This window comes from Saccopteryx bilineata, chromosome 2 (assembly GCF_036850765.1).
Source record: "Saccopteryx bilineata isolate mSacBil1 chromosome 2, mSacBil1_pri_phased_curated, whole genome shotgun sequence".
Lineage (NCBI taxonomy): Eukaryota > Metazoa > Chordata > Mammalia > Chiroptera > Emballonuridae > Saccopteryx > Saccopteryx bilineata.
The window spans coordinates 318,539,048-318,554,974 of NC_089491.1; the positions used below are offsets into that span (position 1 = coordinate 318,539,048).

A 15,927-nucleotide genomic window follows, 5' to 3' on the forward strand; every position below is an offset into this window, starting at 1 on the left:
ATTCCATGGGCTATTAGATGGTTCAATGTGCCCAAGCTGTAGCTGCTCTTATACCAATTGAGCAGCTGCCCTAAGTTTCTCCTGAGAAAGGGGCCGTTGGTCTACCTATACAGGATTATCTGATTTCCAAGTAATTGGGTCTGCACAATGCATTATTGGGGTAGCAGGAGCTACCAAGGCCCCTATGCTAAATTTTGATATCCTAATCCACACCTTCTGGTATTGGGTGCCACTTCAATGGGGGTGAGAATTCCTTGCTGTTCTTTCCCTAGTCCCTTGGTGGGCAAAAATCTCAAATCAAGCATCTGAGTACTAACTAAACCATTAGGACTGACAAGCAACGCTCCCATATTTTTCAAAACATCTCTACCCCACAAATTAACTGGCCATCCAGGTGGCACATAAGGCTTAAAAAATCCAGAATGACCTTCTTAATCTTCCCAATTTAGAAAACTACAACTTTGTTGAGGGGATTTACTCTGCCCTATACCTTGTAATTCTGGGCTGCTGCATGAGTGGGCCAGGAAGGAGGCCAATGAAGCTTAGCAATAACAGATACATCAGCTCCAGTATCTAAAAGTCCTTTAAATTTATGCTCATGTATTGTTAGTTCCATTTCAGGGCGTTCCTGACCTATTTTTTTTTTATCTAATTGGCAAAATCAGAGGAGCCAAATCACCAATTTGCTTGGGGCCCCTTTTGCAGGATGTGGCCTGAGAAGCAGAATTAGCATCCTTATACTATTCTTCTAACTGCCTGAATTAGCCATGAGACAAATTTTTTTTTGATTAATTTAAATGGGGTGACATTGATGAAACTGTCTTCCGTCACCCTCTAACTGGTTTTCTTTGTGCCCTCCCCTCCCCCAACTCCCTCCCCCTCCTCCCCCCCAACCCTGTAACCCCAACACTGTTGTCCATGTCTCTCAGTCTCATTTTTAGTCCCACCTATGTATGGAATCATATAGTTCTTAGTTTTTTCTGATTTACTTATTTCGCTCAGTATAATGTTATCAAGGTCCATCCATGTTGTTTTAAATAATCCGATGTCATCATTTCTTATGGCTGAGAAGTATTCCACAGTATATATGTACCAAAGCTTTTTAATCCATTCGTCCTCTGACTGACACTTGGGCTGTTTCCAGATCTTTGCTATTGTGAACAATACTGCCATAAACATGGGGGTGCATTTCTTCTTTTCAAACATTGCTATGGTGTTCTTGGGGTATATTCCTAACAGTGGTATAGCTGTGTCAAAAGGCAGATCGATTTTTAATTTCTTGAGGAATCTCCATACTGTTTTTCACAGTGGCTGCACCAGTCTGCATTCCCACCAGCAGTGCAGGAGGGTTCCCTTTTCTCCACATCCTCGCCAGCACTTATTCTGTGTTGTTTTATTGATGAGCGTCATTCTGACTGGTGTGAGGTGATATCTCATTGTGGTTTTAATTTGCATTTCTCTATGCCTATTGGCCATCTGTATGTCCTCTTTGGAGAAGTGTCTATTCATTTCTATTGCCCATTTTTTGATTGGATTGTTTGTCTTCCTGTTATTAAGTTTTACAAGTTCTTTATAAATTTTGGTTATTAACCCCTTATCAGACGCATTGTCAAATATATTCTCCCATTGTGTAGTTTGTCTTTTTATTCTGTTCTTATTGTCTTTAGCTGTACAGAAGCTTTTTACTTTGATCAAGTCCCATTTGTTTATCCTGTCTTTTGTTTCACTTGCCTGTGGAGACAAATCGGCAAATATACTGCTGCGAGAGATGTCAAGAGAGCTTACTGCCTATGTTTTCTTCTAAGATGCTTATGATTTTATGGCTTAGATTTAAGTCTTTTATCCATTTTGAGTTTATTTTTGTGAATGGTGTAAGTTGGTGGTCTAGTTCCATTTTTTTGCAGGTAGCTGTCCAATTTTCCCAACACCATTTGTTGAAGAGGCTGTCTTTACTCCAATGTATGCTCTTACCTCCTTTGTCAAATATCAGTTGTCCATGAAAGTGTGGGTTTGTTTCTGGGATCTCAGTTCTGTTCCATTGATCTATATGCCTGTTCTTATGCTAGTAGCAGGCTGTTTTGAGTACAATGGCCTTATAACATAACTTGATATCCGGAAGTGTGATACCTCCTGCTTTATTCTTCCTTTTCATGATTGCTGAGGCTATTCGTGTTCTCTTTTGGTTCCATACAAATTTTGGAATATGTGTCCTATATCTTTGAAGTAAGTCATTGGTATTTTAATCGGTATTGCGTTGAATTTATAAATTGCTTTGGGTAATATAGACATTTTAATGATGTTTATTCTACCTAACCATGAGCACGGTATATGCCTCCACTTCTTTGTATCTTCCCTGATTTCTTTTATCAATGTTTTATAATTTTCTGAGTACAAGTCTTTAATCTTCCTGGTTAAATTTATTCCTAGGTACTTTATTTTTTTGGTTGCAATGGTAAAGGGGATTTTTTTAAAATAAATTTTTATTAATGTTAATGGGATGACATTAATAAATCAGGGTACATATATTCAAAGAAAACATGTCTAGGTTATCTTGTCATTAAATTATGTTGCATACCCCTCGCCCAGAGTCAGATTGTCCTCCGTCACCCTCTATCTAGTTTTCTCTGTGCCCCTCCCCCTCCCCCTAACTCTCTCCCTCCCTCCCTCCTGCATCCTCCCTCCCCCCCACCCCTGGTAACCACCACACTCTTGTCCATGTCTCTTAGTCTCGTTTTTATGTTCCACCAATGTATGGAATCATGTAGTTCTTGTTTTTTTCTGATTTACTTATTTCACTCGTATAATGTTATCAAGATCCCACCATTTTGCTGTAAATGATCTGATGTCATCATTTCTTATGGCTGAGTAGTATTCCATAGTGTATATGTGCCACATCTTCTTTATCCAGTCTTCTATTGAAGGGCTTTTTGGTTGTTTCCATGTCTTGGCCACTGTGAACAGTGCTGCAATGAACATGGGGCTACATGTGTCTTTATGTATCCAATGTTTCTGAGGTTTTGGGGTATACACCCAGTAGAGGGATTGCTGGGTCATAAGGTAGTTCTATTTTCAGTTTTTTGAGGAACCACCATACTTTCCTCCATAATGGTTGTACTACTTTACAGTCCCACCAACAGTGGATGAGAGTTCCCTTTTCTCCGCAGCCTCTCCAACATTTGCTATTACCCGTCTTGTTGATAATAGCTAATCTAACAGGGGTGAGGTGGTAACTCATTGTAGTTTTGATTTGCATTTCTCTAATAACTAATGAAGCTGAGCATCTTTTCATATATCTGTTGGCCATTTGTATTTCTTCCTGGGAGAAGTGTCTGTTCATATCCTCTTCCCATTTTTTTATTGGATTGTTTGTTTGTTTGTTGTTGAGTTTTATGAGTTCTTTGTAAATTTTGGATATTAGGCCCTTATCTGAGCTGTTGTTTGAAAATATCATTTCCCATTTAGTTGGCTGTCTGTTTATTTTGATATCAGTTTCTCTTGCTGAGCAAAAACTTCTTAGTCTGATGTAGTTCCATTCATTAATTTTTGCCTTCACTTCTCTTGCCATTGGAGTCAGGTTCATAAAATGTTCTTTAAAACCCAGGTCCATGAGGGTAAAGGAGATTGATTCCTTAATTTCTCTTTCTGACAGTTCATTGTTAGTATATAAAAGTGCCTCTCATTTCTGAGTATTAATTTTATATCCTGCCACCTTGCTGAATTTATTTATCAGGTCTAGTAGTTTTTTGACTGAGACTTTAGGGCTTTCTATATACAATATCATATAATCTGCAAATAATAATAGTTTTACTTCTTTTCCAATTTGGATGCCTTTTATTTCTTTTTCTTGTCTGATTGCTGTGGCTAGGACTTCCAGGATTATGTTAAATAAGAGTGGTGAAAGGGGGCAACCCTGCCTTATTCCTGATCTTAAGGGGATTGCTTTTAATTTTTGCCCATTGAGTATGATGTTGGCTGTGGGTTTGTCATAGATGACTTTTATCATGTTGAGGTATGTTCCCTGTATTCCCACTTTGCTGAGAGTTTTGATCATGAAAGGGGGCTGGATTTTATCAAATGCTTTTTCTGCATCTATTGAAATTATCATGTGGTTTTTCTCCTTCCTTGTTTATGTGATGAATCACATTGATTGATTTGCGAATATTGTACCAGCCTTGCCTCCCAAGAATAAATCCCATTTGATCATGGTGTACGATATTTTTCATATATTGCTGGATCTGGTTTGCTAATATTTTTTTGAGGATTTTAGCATCTAAATTCATCAGGGATATTGGCCTATAATTTTCTTTCTTTGTGTTGTCTTTGCCTGGTTTTGGAATCAGAATTATGCTTGCCTCATAAAAGGAGCTTGGAAGTCTTCCTTCCTCTTGAATGTTTTGAAATAGCTTGAGAAGGATAGGTGTTAGTTCTTCTTTGAATATTTGGTAGAATTCACTTGTTAAGCCATCAGGCCCAGGACTTTTCTTTTTTGGGAGCTTTTTGATAACTGTTTCAATCTCATTTGTTGTAATTGGTTCGTTTAGGTTTTCTGATTCTTCCAGATTAATTTTTGGAAGATTATATGTTTCAAGGAATTTGTCCATTTCATCTAGGTTGTCTAGTTTTTTGGCATACAGTTCTTCATAGTATTTTCTTACAATATTTTGTATTTCTGTTGTGTCAGTTGTTATTTCTCCACTCTCGTTTCTAATTTTATTTATTTGAGTCCTCTCTCTCTTTTTCTTGGTGAGTCTGGTTAAAGATTCATCAATCTTGTTTACCTTTTCAAAGAACCAGCTCCTGGTTTCATTGATCCTCTGTATTGTTTCTTTAGCCTCTATGTCATTTATTTCTGCTCTGATCTTTATTATTTCCTTCCTTCTACTAGCTCTGGGCTTTATTTGCTGTTCTTTTTCTAGTTCTTTTAGATGTAGGATCAAGTTGTTTATTTGAGCTTTTTCTAGCTTCTTGAGGTATGCCTGTAATGCTATGAACTTTCCTCTCAGGACTCTTTTGCTGTGTCCCATAAATTTTGAGTTGATAGATGCTCATTATCGTTGTTTCTAGGAATTTTTAAATTTCTTCTTTGATCTCATTGTTTACCCGTTCGTTATTTAATACCATGCTATTTAGTTTCCAGAAGTTTGAGTATTTTTCAGTTTTTCTGTTGTGGTTGATTTCTAGTTTAATGCTACTGTGATCAGAGAAAGTGCTCGATATGATTTCAATCTTCTTAAATTTGTTGAGATCGCTTTTGTGCCCTAACATGTGGTTTATTCTAGAGAATGTACCATGAGCACTTGAAAAGAATGTATATTCTGCTGTTTTAGGGTAAAAGGTTCTGAAGATATCTATTCAATCAAGTTGATCTAATATGTCCTTTAAGTCTGCTGTTTCTTTAATTTTCTTTCTTGAGGATCCATCTAATGATGTTAATGGAGTATTGAAATCCCCTACTATTATAGTATTGCTGTTGATCTTGCCCTTTAAATCCATCAAAGTCTGCTTTATATATTTAGGTGCTCCTATATTAGGTGTATAGATACTTATAACGGTTATATCTTCCTTTTGGATTGCTCCCTTTATCATTATGTAGTGACCTTCTTTATCTCTAACTATAGTCTTTGTTTTAAAGTCCATTTTGTCTGATATAAGTATTGCTACTCCAGCTTTTTTTTCATTTCCTATTGCGTGAAATATTTTTTTCCATCCATTTATCTTCAGTCTATGTGCATCTTTTGATTTAAGGTGTGTCTCTTGTAGACAGCATATGTATGGGTCCTGTTTTCTTATCCATGCAGCTACCCTATGTCTTTTGATCGGATCATTTAATCCATTTACATTTAAGGTTATTATTGATATGTAATTGTTTATTCCCATTTTATTCTCTAAAATTATATTCCTCTTTTGCTATATTCTTTTTCTTCTTTGATCTGTTTCCAACAGGTCCCTTAGCATTTCTTGCAGCCTTGGTTTGGTTGTACTGAATTCCTTGAGTTTTTTTTTTTCTGGAAAGCTTTTTATTTCTCCTTCAATTTTAAATGATAGCCTTGCTGGATAAAGTAGTCTTGGTTGTAGGCTCTTGTTCTGAATTACCTTGAATATTTCTTGCCATTCCCTTCTGGCCCCAAGTGTTTCTGTTGAGAACTCAGAAGTCATCTTTATGGGGGCTCCTTTGTAGGTCATAGTCTTTTTTTGTCTAGCAGCTTTTCATATTTTCTCTTTATCACTTAGCTTTGGTATTTTAATTATGATGTGTCTTGGTGTTGATTTCTTTGAGTTTCTCCTTAATGGAGTTCTCTGTGCTTCCTGAACATGTGAGATGTTTTCCTGCCTTAACTGAGGGAAGTTTTCAGCTATGATATGCTTGAACAAAGTCTCTATCCCTTGTTATTTCTCTTCTTCTTCAGGAACCCCTATGATGCGGATGTTATTTCTCTTCATGTTGTCACAGAGCTCTCTTAGAGTTTCCTCAGACTTTTTGAGTCTCTTTTCTTTTTTCTGCTCTGCTTCTGTGCCTTTATTGTGTCCTCTAACTCTCTGTTTCGATTCTCAGCTTCATCCATCCTGCTTTTAATTCCTTCCATTGTGTTCTTGTATTTGTCATTTTACTGATTCTTTTTTATTATTTCAATGTCCTTTTTTATATTTTCTATCTCTTTATTTAGGTGTTTGTAATGACCATCTATTGTTGTTCTAATATCTTTGAGCATCCTAACAATTGTTATTTTAAACTCTGCATCTGGTATTTTGGTTATATCTGATTCATTTAGGTCCTTTTCTGGGGATTTCTCTTGATTCATTTGTGTTGCATTTCTTTGCCTTTGTATTTTCTCTGTGTAAAAGAAGGTTCTGGCCCCTGGAGTCCACTGGGTATGGCCTCTGTTTCCTATGTATGGTCTGTCTGCAGGCCCGCCACCCCCTGTTCTGTTGCTGCCCAGGGCTTTTGGATTTGGGCATTGCTGGTGCCTGCCCACTGGGGCTGTTGCTGTGGTTTCCACCTCTCCTTCACGGGAATGGCTGTGATCACGTGCTCGGGTGCACAAGCCTTGGTGGCCTTGGTCTTTGCCCCGCCCCCATGGGTGGCGTTATGCTCGGCCCTGAGGGCAGTGACGAGCACCTTTGCTCAGCTGTGGGTCTCTGCCAGTTTCCGGGCTTTCGCCCCACCCTTGCAGGTGAGCCCACTCATAGAACGGCTGCTATCCTTGGCTCTACCACCGGGCAGGACTGCGTGCCCACGCTTCAGTAGAGGGTTTTATATTGAGTGGGGCACTTAAAACCAAGTCAACACAATTAAAAATAAAAATTTTAAATAAAAAGAAAAGTACAAATTGATAGTTACATAACAGTCGCCAGGATGTAAAGCAAAGTGAAGGGAGTATAGTCCATAACATTCTAATAACTAAGTGTGGTGTCAGATGGGTATGAGGTTTATCAGGATGAGTACTTAGTAGGTTATATGTTTAATCACTGGGGTATATATCAAAAACTAGTACAGTGGTAACTTGAGATACGAACAGACCAACATACAAATTTTAAGATACAAGCTGCGGCTCAGTCTGTATTTTTGAGATCAGAGCGAAATTCTGAGATACAAGTCGTGATTCAAGAAGCTGCCACTAGTTGGCACACGGGTCCAGTATCAGCAGTTTGATATATGAGTTGACTGACTGATGAGCTCTACAGAACAAATTAAATTCGTATCTCAAGGTACCACTGTATTTTATATCAACTGTAACTGAAAAATAAATATGATTTAAAAAAATAAATATAATTTCCAAGATCCTTAGAGGTTGGACTAAAATTAATTTATGGATAAGTTTTGGTTATCAAAATCTTTGGTTTTCTAGACATTTCTTCTGAAACTAAAAGTTTAAAGCTAGAAATTATAAAAGTAATGTAAAATAAGTAGCACACATTTTGTTTCTGTAAAGCCTGTTGTGATGATAAACTTGATGTAATATTCATAGTCTTATATAAATTAATGAGAAAGTTATTATATCTGAAAGCTATTATTTAAGCTTTAATATTTTCATCCCATTTATATGCATTTGTGTTTAAATTTACATATAAAGTTATATTAGAATTGTAAAACTGATTATCTTATGAATAATAAAGAGAAAGAACCAACAATTCAGGGGGAAATGGTGTTTAAATATTCAGTCTACTTTTTAAGAAAGTGAAGAAAAGCCTGGCCTGTGGTGGTACACTGGATAGAGCCTCTACCTGGAACGCTGAGGTTGCTGGTTTAAAACTCTGGGCTTGTTTGGTCACAGCACATAAGACAAGCAACCAATGAACAGCTAGAGCTAAGCAACTACTTTTCTTCACTCCCTCCTCTCTCTGTAAAATCAATTAAAATCTTTAAAAAATTAAAATAGCCTGGCCTGTGGTGGTGCAGTAGATAGAACTTCCACCTGTAATGCTGAGGTTGCCAGTTGGAAACCCTGGGCTTGCCCGGCCAAGGCACATACAAGCAAACAACCAATGAACAACTAAAGTGAAGCAACTACGAGTTGATTACTTCTCATTACTGCCCATCCCCTCAGTGAAATCAATACATAAATTTTTTTTTAATTTAAATAAAATATGAAATAAAATAACAAAAAGTAAAGAAAAGGACCATATCTTATTTGGTGGCTTTTATAGAGAACAGAACTTTCTTATCTCATAGGCTAAAAAGCTTCAGTTTTGTGCTGATGTTTTGATTCATTTTTTGACTAAAATTTCTTATATCTGAAAAAGTAAAAATTTCTATTAGTTGTTACTGCTTGGTTAATTTAACTGTTATTTCTGATTATCTGTATAACTAAGACTTTAATCATTTTTGTCTTTAGACACCTATAACTTATCATTATATATCAATGCTATAAAATCTTTCTTTGCTAATTATTTTTGATATTGGTCTTCCCAAATATAGACTACAAAGATTACATATTAAAAAAGGTGTTAAAATAAACAAGAGAAATACTAATATTATATAAAAATGTGAGAACTTCAGCATTTTCCAATTTCATAAATTTGAGTAACAGTGGTAACTTACTTCTTCAGAAGACATGTGGAATCGTAAAACATTTGGCAAAACACTGCCATATTCCCACCTGATTGCTCTAATCCGAAGCAATCGGTCATACCTAGGACATTAAGAAGGTATTAGATGGCTTAACAAAAGGGGTATCAGAAGTTGTTTTGATTAGGAGATACACAAGACTCACAATAATCTAAATGTACTATGTGGACTTAAGTTGGCTGATAAAGCAAAAAAGCCAACTGTAATAAGTCATCTTTTGGACAATACAGAATATTTATCAGAGATACATACTAAAGTATTCAGTGTTAAAAATGTCTTGATGCTCTACAATAGTGTAGCATGAACAACATAAAACAAATATGGCAAAACATTAAAAACTGTTATACATGTACAACGGCTCCACAGGGATTCACACTATTCTCCCTAGTTTTATTAATAATGCACTTTTTCATAATAAAAAGTTTTAAAATGGAAAAAAGAATTTAAAATGTTTATAAAGAGAGAAATCTAAGAACTGCTGTTTTCCATCTGAAATGGTTAGTTAGGAAACCACATGGAAAATATTCCACTGTTCCCTGACACCCCAAGCAAAAACTGAGTCTTACAGGTATGCTACAGTGCAGCGTCGATTTCTCAGCAAAGAACAGTGTCGAAATTTGATGGTTGGTATCAAATCACTTCGTCCGCCTGACTTCGCTTCATTCCTAGTAATTTGATAGAATAAATAACAAATATGTCTATTTCAGAATAAATAAAATTCTCAGTCAATTAACAATGGACTTACATGCTTGTTTTTTAAAATATTTATTGATTTGAGAGACAGAGAGAGAGGGAGAAAGGGAGAGAGAAGAAAAACTTTTTTGTTGTTTCATTTATTTATGCATTCATTGGTTGAATTCTTGTATGTGCCCTGCCTGGGGATCAAACCCACAACTTCTGAACTATGCTGTGAACAACTAACCTATCTGGCCACAGCCCAGGCTTTTTTAGTATCTGCCTCTACTTCAGAGCTTTTATTAATATGTTAAAAGTTATAAAAACAACAAAAGCCAAATAATTTGTGTACCAGCATTTCATTTAACCATTGATCACTTTGCATTTTTGTCCACTGATTAATCTCCATTATTTCCAAAAGACACTGTGTTTACTCACTTTTTGGAATTCCTTTATCATGCTGTGGTAAGAGACAAACCTATTCTCATGGTTCATAAGATTATGGTCCTATATCATGTTTTTATTCTATGTAGCACTCCTTGTCAACATGGTGCTCTACTCATCCAACAAATATTTGTTGATCTTCAATTATGTACAAGCACTGTACTTCAGTGTTTTTCACACAGAGAAAGAAATTTTTGGTTCTATTCTATAAAATGTACATCTCCTTAGAAATTAGACAAGTACAACATTTTATAAAACCAGATGTTCAATTGTTTAATGGGTACAGAGTTTCAGTTTTTCAAGATAAGGAGTTACAAAGATGGGCGGTTGTGGTAGTTGTACAACATTAGCAATGTATTTAATACTACTGAACTATCCATTTTAAAATGGTTGGGATTTTATGTTATATACACATGTTATTTACCACAACTTTAAAAATTGGGGGGAAAAAGCCACATGTACAGAAAGAAACTACTTTGGAGTTTTAAAAGGAACCTGATAAATATTAAAAGGATTCCTCCATGCAGTGTATGCTGCAGGCCCTGAAAATAGAGGCAATTATGTCCCATCCAATCATGCCTTCTAGATTTCTTCTATATACACTTTTGCCACTCTGTGAAGGTCACATTTATTTTCCACATTGCTAACAATGTGTTCTGGATTATAAAGTAATAGTACAAATAAAATACACCTAACTTAATATCAAGTAATTTATTGGCACATAGTAACTCCCTAATAAATTCACATTCACACATGAGGAATTTAAAAGAAACAGACGTCTTTTTTTTTTTTTTTAATTTCAGTGAGAGGAGGGAATGCAGAGACTGACTCTCGCATGCACCCCAACTGAGATCCACCCAGCAAGCCCACTAAGGGGCAATCTCTGCCCATTTGGGGCCCTTGCACTGTTGCAACAGGAGCCATTTTTTAGCAGCTGAGGTGGAGGCCATGAAGGCATCCTCAGCATCCGGGGTCAACTCACTCCAGGAGGGAGTTGAGATAGAGAAAAAGAAGTGAGGGGGGAGGGGTGGAGAAGCAGATGGGCACCTCTCCTGTGTGCCCTGACCGGGAACTGAACCCAGGACATCCACACGTTGTGCTGACACTCTATGACTGAGCCAATCAGCCAGGGCCAAAATAGACTTCTTTTGATAAATAATTTTAACTAGAAACTGGTAATGGTGATTGTCCCCCTAGAATGAAACTGAAAGGATAGGGAACGGGATTTTGGATTATGAATTTGCAAATAGTACTAATACAGGGAATTATTCCCTTACTGGATCAAGGCCTGTCAGGCTACCTCAAAAATACATTTACCCTGTTCACTTTTTATCTAGTCCGAGTCACCTCTCCTGTCACCAGATGACCAGCATGTCTCCCTCTCTTCTCAGCTCACCTATCTACTGTCCAAGGAGCAGAAGCACAACCTTTTAAAACGCAAACGCTCCACCACCTTCCCTACACATTTATTTTTTATTTATTTATTTATTTTTGTATTTTTCCGAAGCTGGAAACGGGGAGAGACAGAGAAGTCAGACAGACTCCCGCATGCGCCCGACCAGGATCCACCTGGCACGCCCACCAGGGGTGACACTCTGCCCACCAGGGGGCGATGCTCTGCCCCTCTGGGGCGTTGCTCTGCAGGAGCGACCAGAGCCACTCTAGCGCCTGGGGCAGAGGCCAAGGAGTCATCTCCAGCGCCCGGGGCCATCTTTGCTCCAATGGAGCCTTGGCTGCAGGAGGGGAAGAGAGAGACAGAGAGGAAGGGGGGGGGTGGAGAAGCAAATGGGTGCTTCTCCTATGTGCCCTGGCCGGGAATCGAACCCAGGTCCCCCCACGCCAGGCCGACGCTCTACTGCTGAGCCAACCGGCCAGGGCCCCTACACATTTAAAACTCTTACCTGGGTGTCTTGCTTTGCCTACTTAGTAAACTTCAGACATACTGGCCTTCTTTAATTGTCAGTTTCCTGACCATCCCCCTTCTTTCATGACTCAGGGATTTTCCATATGCTGTTCCCTCCACTTGCCCACATGCTCTCTGCCCACAATTACTGCTTCACTCAAAACCTTTCTCCGTTAGGCCTCAGCTGAAAAGTCTCTTCCTTGGGGAGAATTTTCCTGATTCCTCAATCTAATTATACCTTCAATTCATTATTCTCTCTCCTAGCACTCTGTTGTGTTTCTTCATAGCTTGTCTTCCAATTTGGTCCACCTGTCTTTCTGCATTAGACTTCGAAGGCCATAGTGACAGAAATCTTGACTACTGTGTTTACAATTAAAATAGCAGAGCCATTTATCAGGACATAATTGTTTAGTACATATTTGTTGAATGAATGAATTAATGAATGGATCAGGAAATTGAGATTAGGACTTTACATACTCCTTACATTTACTGCAAACCTGTTGTGGTTCATTTCCTCATTCCATCTATAAAGATTTTTCTGTATCCATCTTTAAACACCATAGTTGGAAATGTTCCTGTTGTATTGTAAGCTCCACCAATCTTAGTAGTATGCTACTGATTTCTATATCTAAGTCATAGCAGTCAAATAACAAATATTTATTGAGCATCTACCATAGTCTATGTACTACTTGACTCCCTGGAATATAGCTGTGATCAACACATAACCCTTTATTCCTTTATACCTAGAACATAGTCAGGCTCACAGAGAATTAAAAAAAAATACACATCTAAAAACTGATGCAAGATTATATGATTTTAATATCACACCTCTTAGGTTGTTTCAACCCTTTTAGTATGAACGAAAGTTCATGTATATCCTTGTGCCCCCTGACCATCCAGAGTACGACCAATTTATTTGAAAAATGTGTAAGGCAACATTAAAAAAAGGCAAATGTATGTTCTTCTTGTTTCCATGAAGTGGTTATCAAACAAACATGATTTTAAGTTAATAAAACTGTGACTGGAACTAATCTCATTTTTTGAAAAAAAACAAAAAAAACCAACTCATTCCCGGGAGTCAGTGAGCATGAAAAAAACTCACTACTCAAAGGGTTAAAATATGAATATTATCCGCTGAGGATGCCTCTATGGAGCCTCTGCCTCAGGTGCTAAAAAAAATAGCTCAGTTGAGAGCATGGCCCCAGACAGGAGTTGCTAGGTAGATCCCAGCCGAGGTGCATGCAGGAGTCTGTGTCTCCCTTACTCTCACTTAAAAAATAATAAAACAAAATATGAATATTATCAAAACTTACACATCAGACTGGTTTTGTTCGTATAAAGCTTTCATCTCCTCCAGAACTTGCCTGAGTCCATCCTCCTAGAACATACAAAAGGATATTAATCCACATTAATTCCCCCACCAAATCTGTAGCAATATTCTATCTATGCTATGTTTATCTTTAATTTACATATCTTATCAAAAAGCAATAATCCTTTCATACCTACTAAAGTAGCTATAATAATAAGTGTTGGCAAGAATAGGGAGAAACTGGAACCTTGACACATTGCAGGTAGGAATGTAAAACAGTAGAGCACTGTGTAAAAAAGTCTAATGGTTCCTCAAAAAGATAAACATTATTATCCAGCAATTCCACTCCGAGGCATAGACTCAAAAGAATTAAAAACATATGTTTTTACAAAAACATGTACACAAATGTTCAAAGCAGCATTATGGCCAAAATAGCCAAAAAGCGGAAACAATCAGAATGTCTATCCCCGGATGAACTGATAAACTTAATATAGTATATTCATTTGACAGAATATTTGACCATAAAAAGCAATGCAGTGCCTGACCAGGTGGTGGTGCAGTAGATATAACATTGGACTGGGACACAGAGAATCCCAGGTTTGAAACCCTGAGGTCGAGGTCGTGGGCTTGAGCACAGGATCATTGAGTTTGAGCACAGACTCACCAGCTTGAGTGTGGGATCGCTGGCTCAATAGTGGGATCAAAGACGTGACCCCATGGTCGCTGGCTCAAGCCCAAAGGTGGCTGGCTTGAAGACCAGGATTGCTAGCTTGAGCCGAAGGTCACTGGCCTGAGCAAAGGGTCACTTGCTTTGCTTTAGCCACCCTACTTGCCCCATCAAGGCACATATGAGAAAGCACTCAGTGAACAACTAAGGTGCTACAACAAAGAATTGATGCTTCTCATCTCTCTCCCTTCCTGTCTGTCTGCCCCTATCTGTCCCTCTGACTGTGTCTCTGTCAAAAAAAACCCCAAAAAAACCAATGTAGTACTGATACAACATTGGGATGAATCTTGAAAACATCATGCTAAGTGAAACAAAACAGATACAAAGGACAGATACTATTTATTAATATATATGAGTCTACTTCTCAGAAATATGTAGAAATTCATAGACAGATTAGAAGTTACCAGGGGCTGAGGGGAGATGGGAATAGGGAGTTACTGTTTAATGGTTACAATTTTCTGTTTAAGGTTATTGAAGTATATACTTAGAAATGGTTAAAATGGTAAATTTTGTTATATTTCACACACAAAAAAAATTAAAATTACTACATTGTGCTAAGCAAAAGAAGTCAGATATAAAGAAGTACATACTGTATGATTCCAACCCGCCTTTTACAGAAAAAGTTTGCAACTCCCAGAACAATGAATCCAGAAATATGTAAAGACAAATATAACCTGTAGTCATGGAAAAGTCAATCCACGTCTGACCAGGCGGTGGCGCAGTGGATAGAGTTGGACTGGGATGCGGAGGACCCAGGTTCAAGACCCTGAGGTCGCCAGCTTGAGCGCGGGCTCATCTGATTTGTTCAAAGCTCACCAGCTTGGACCCAAGGTCGCTGGCTTGAGCAAGGGGTTACTCGGTCTGCTGAAGGCCCGCGGGCAGGACACATATGAGAAAGCAATCAATGAACAACTAAGGTGTCACAATGAAAAACTAGTGACTGATGCTTCTCATCTCTCTCCGTTCCTGTCTGTCTGTCCCTATCTAACTCTCTCTCTGACTCTGTCTCTGTAAAAAAGAAAAAGGAAAAGTCAGTCCACGGCTGCATAAGGTTGCAGGTGTGAGATAGCTACAAAAGGGAAAAACAAAACTTACGGTGACAGAAATCTTAATTGGGGTGCTAGTTATAAGGATGTATATATTTTTCAAAATTCAAATGTCTGTTAAAATGTGTACTTGGTTGTATATAAATTATACCTCGATAAAACAGCAAAAAAAAAAATCAATAGTCCTAAAGAAGAAATAAGGCATGACAAAAGTATTAAATAATTTATATTTACTGAAAAATTGTCTTTAAAAGTTACTACCAAAAATAAAAAAAAATAAAAAATAAACAGTGTGTTTTGGGGGGGGCAGTTTGTACTGCAAGAACAGAAAGGCCAAAAGAGGTTTTCCTATTATCCACTTTGAAGCAAATTTTTTAAAAAATTTAAAAATGTACTTGGAAGGATAAAAAGATTAATATTCTGAAATTCATAAATGTTACACAATAGGTCTGTCAACAATCAAAAAATAACTGACCCATCTACTTTTCCAATCTACTTTTAAGGCCAAAACATATGCATTAGCAAAAATACTTTGGCATATTTACAAATCAACTACTTAACCCTGTTCAAATATAAAAAAAGATTTTCCTGATGAAAACTGTAAGCAAGACTTCTACCTTCCCTTTTAATAGTTGGTTAAAAAGAGATCATGAAAAAGTCTGATTTATTAGAATTCAATTAAATATACATTTATCAGGAAATATTATTTTAAGGAATAGTTGAAGCTCTTGTAAAACAAATATATATATATATAGG

General features: G+C 37.4%; 1 protein-coding gene across 4 annotated transcripts in view; it reads right to left on the reverse strand.

The window, feature by feature from the left end:
• Window positions 1-15,927, reverse strand: part of GINS1 (GINS complex subunit 1) — a 44,649-nt gene that overhangs the window by 25,499 nt on the left and 3,223 nt on the right. For all 4 annotated transcript variants that reach the window (XM_066255233.1, XM_066255234.1, XM_066255235.1 and 1 more), the window contains exons 2-4: window positions 13,403-13,467; window positions 9,634-9,732; window positions 9,041-9,131 (exon numbers count right to left, since the gene is read on the reverse strand). In XM_066255233.1, coding sequence (XP_066111330.1) covers window positions 9,041-9,131; window positions 9,634-9,732; window positions 13,403-13,467 — 255 coding nt within the window. The remainder of the gene's footprint in view (window positions 1-9,040; window positions 9,132-9,633; window positions 9,733-13,402; window positions 13,468-15,927) is intronic.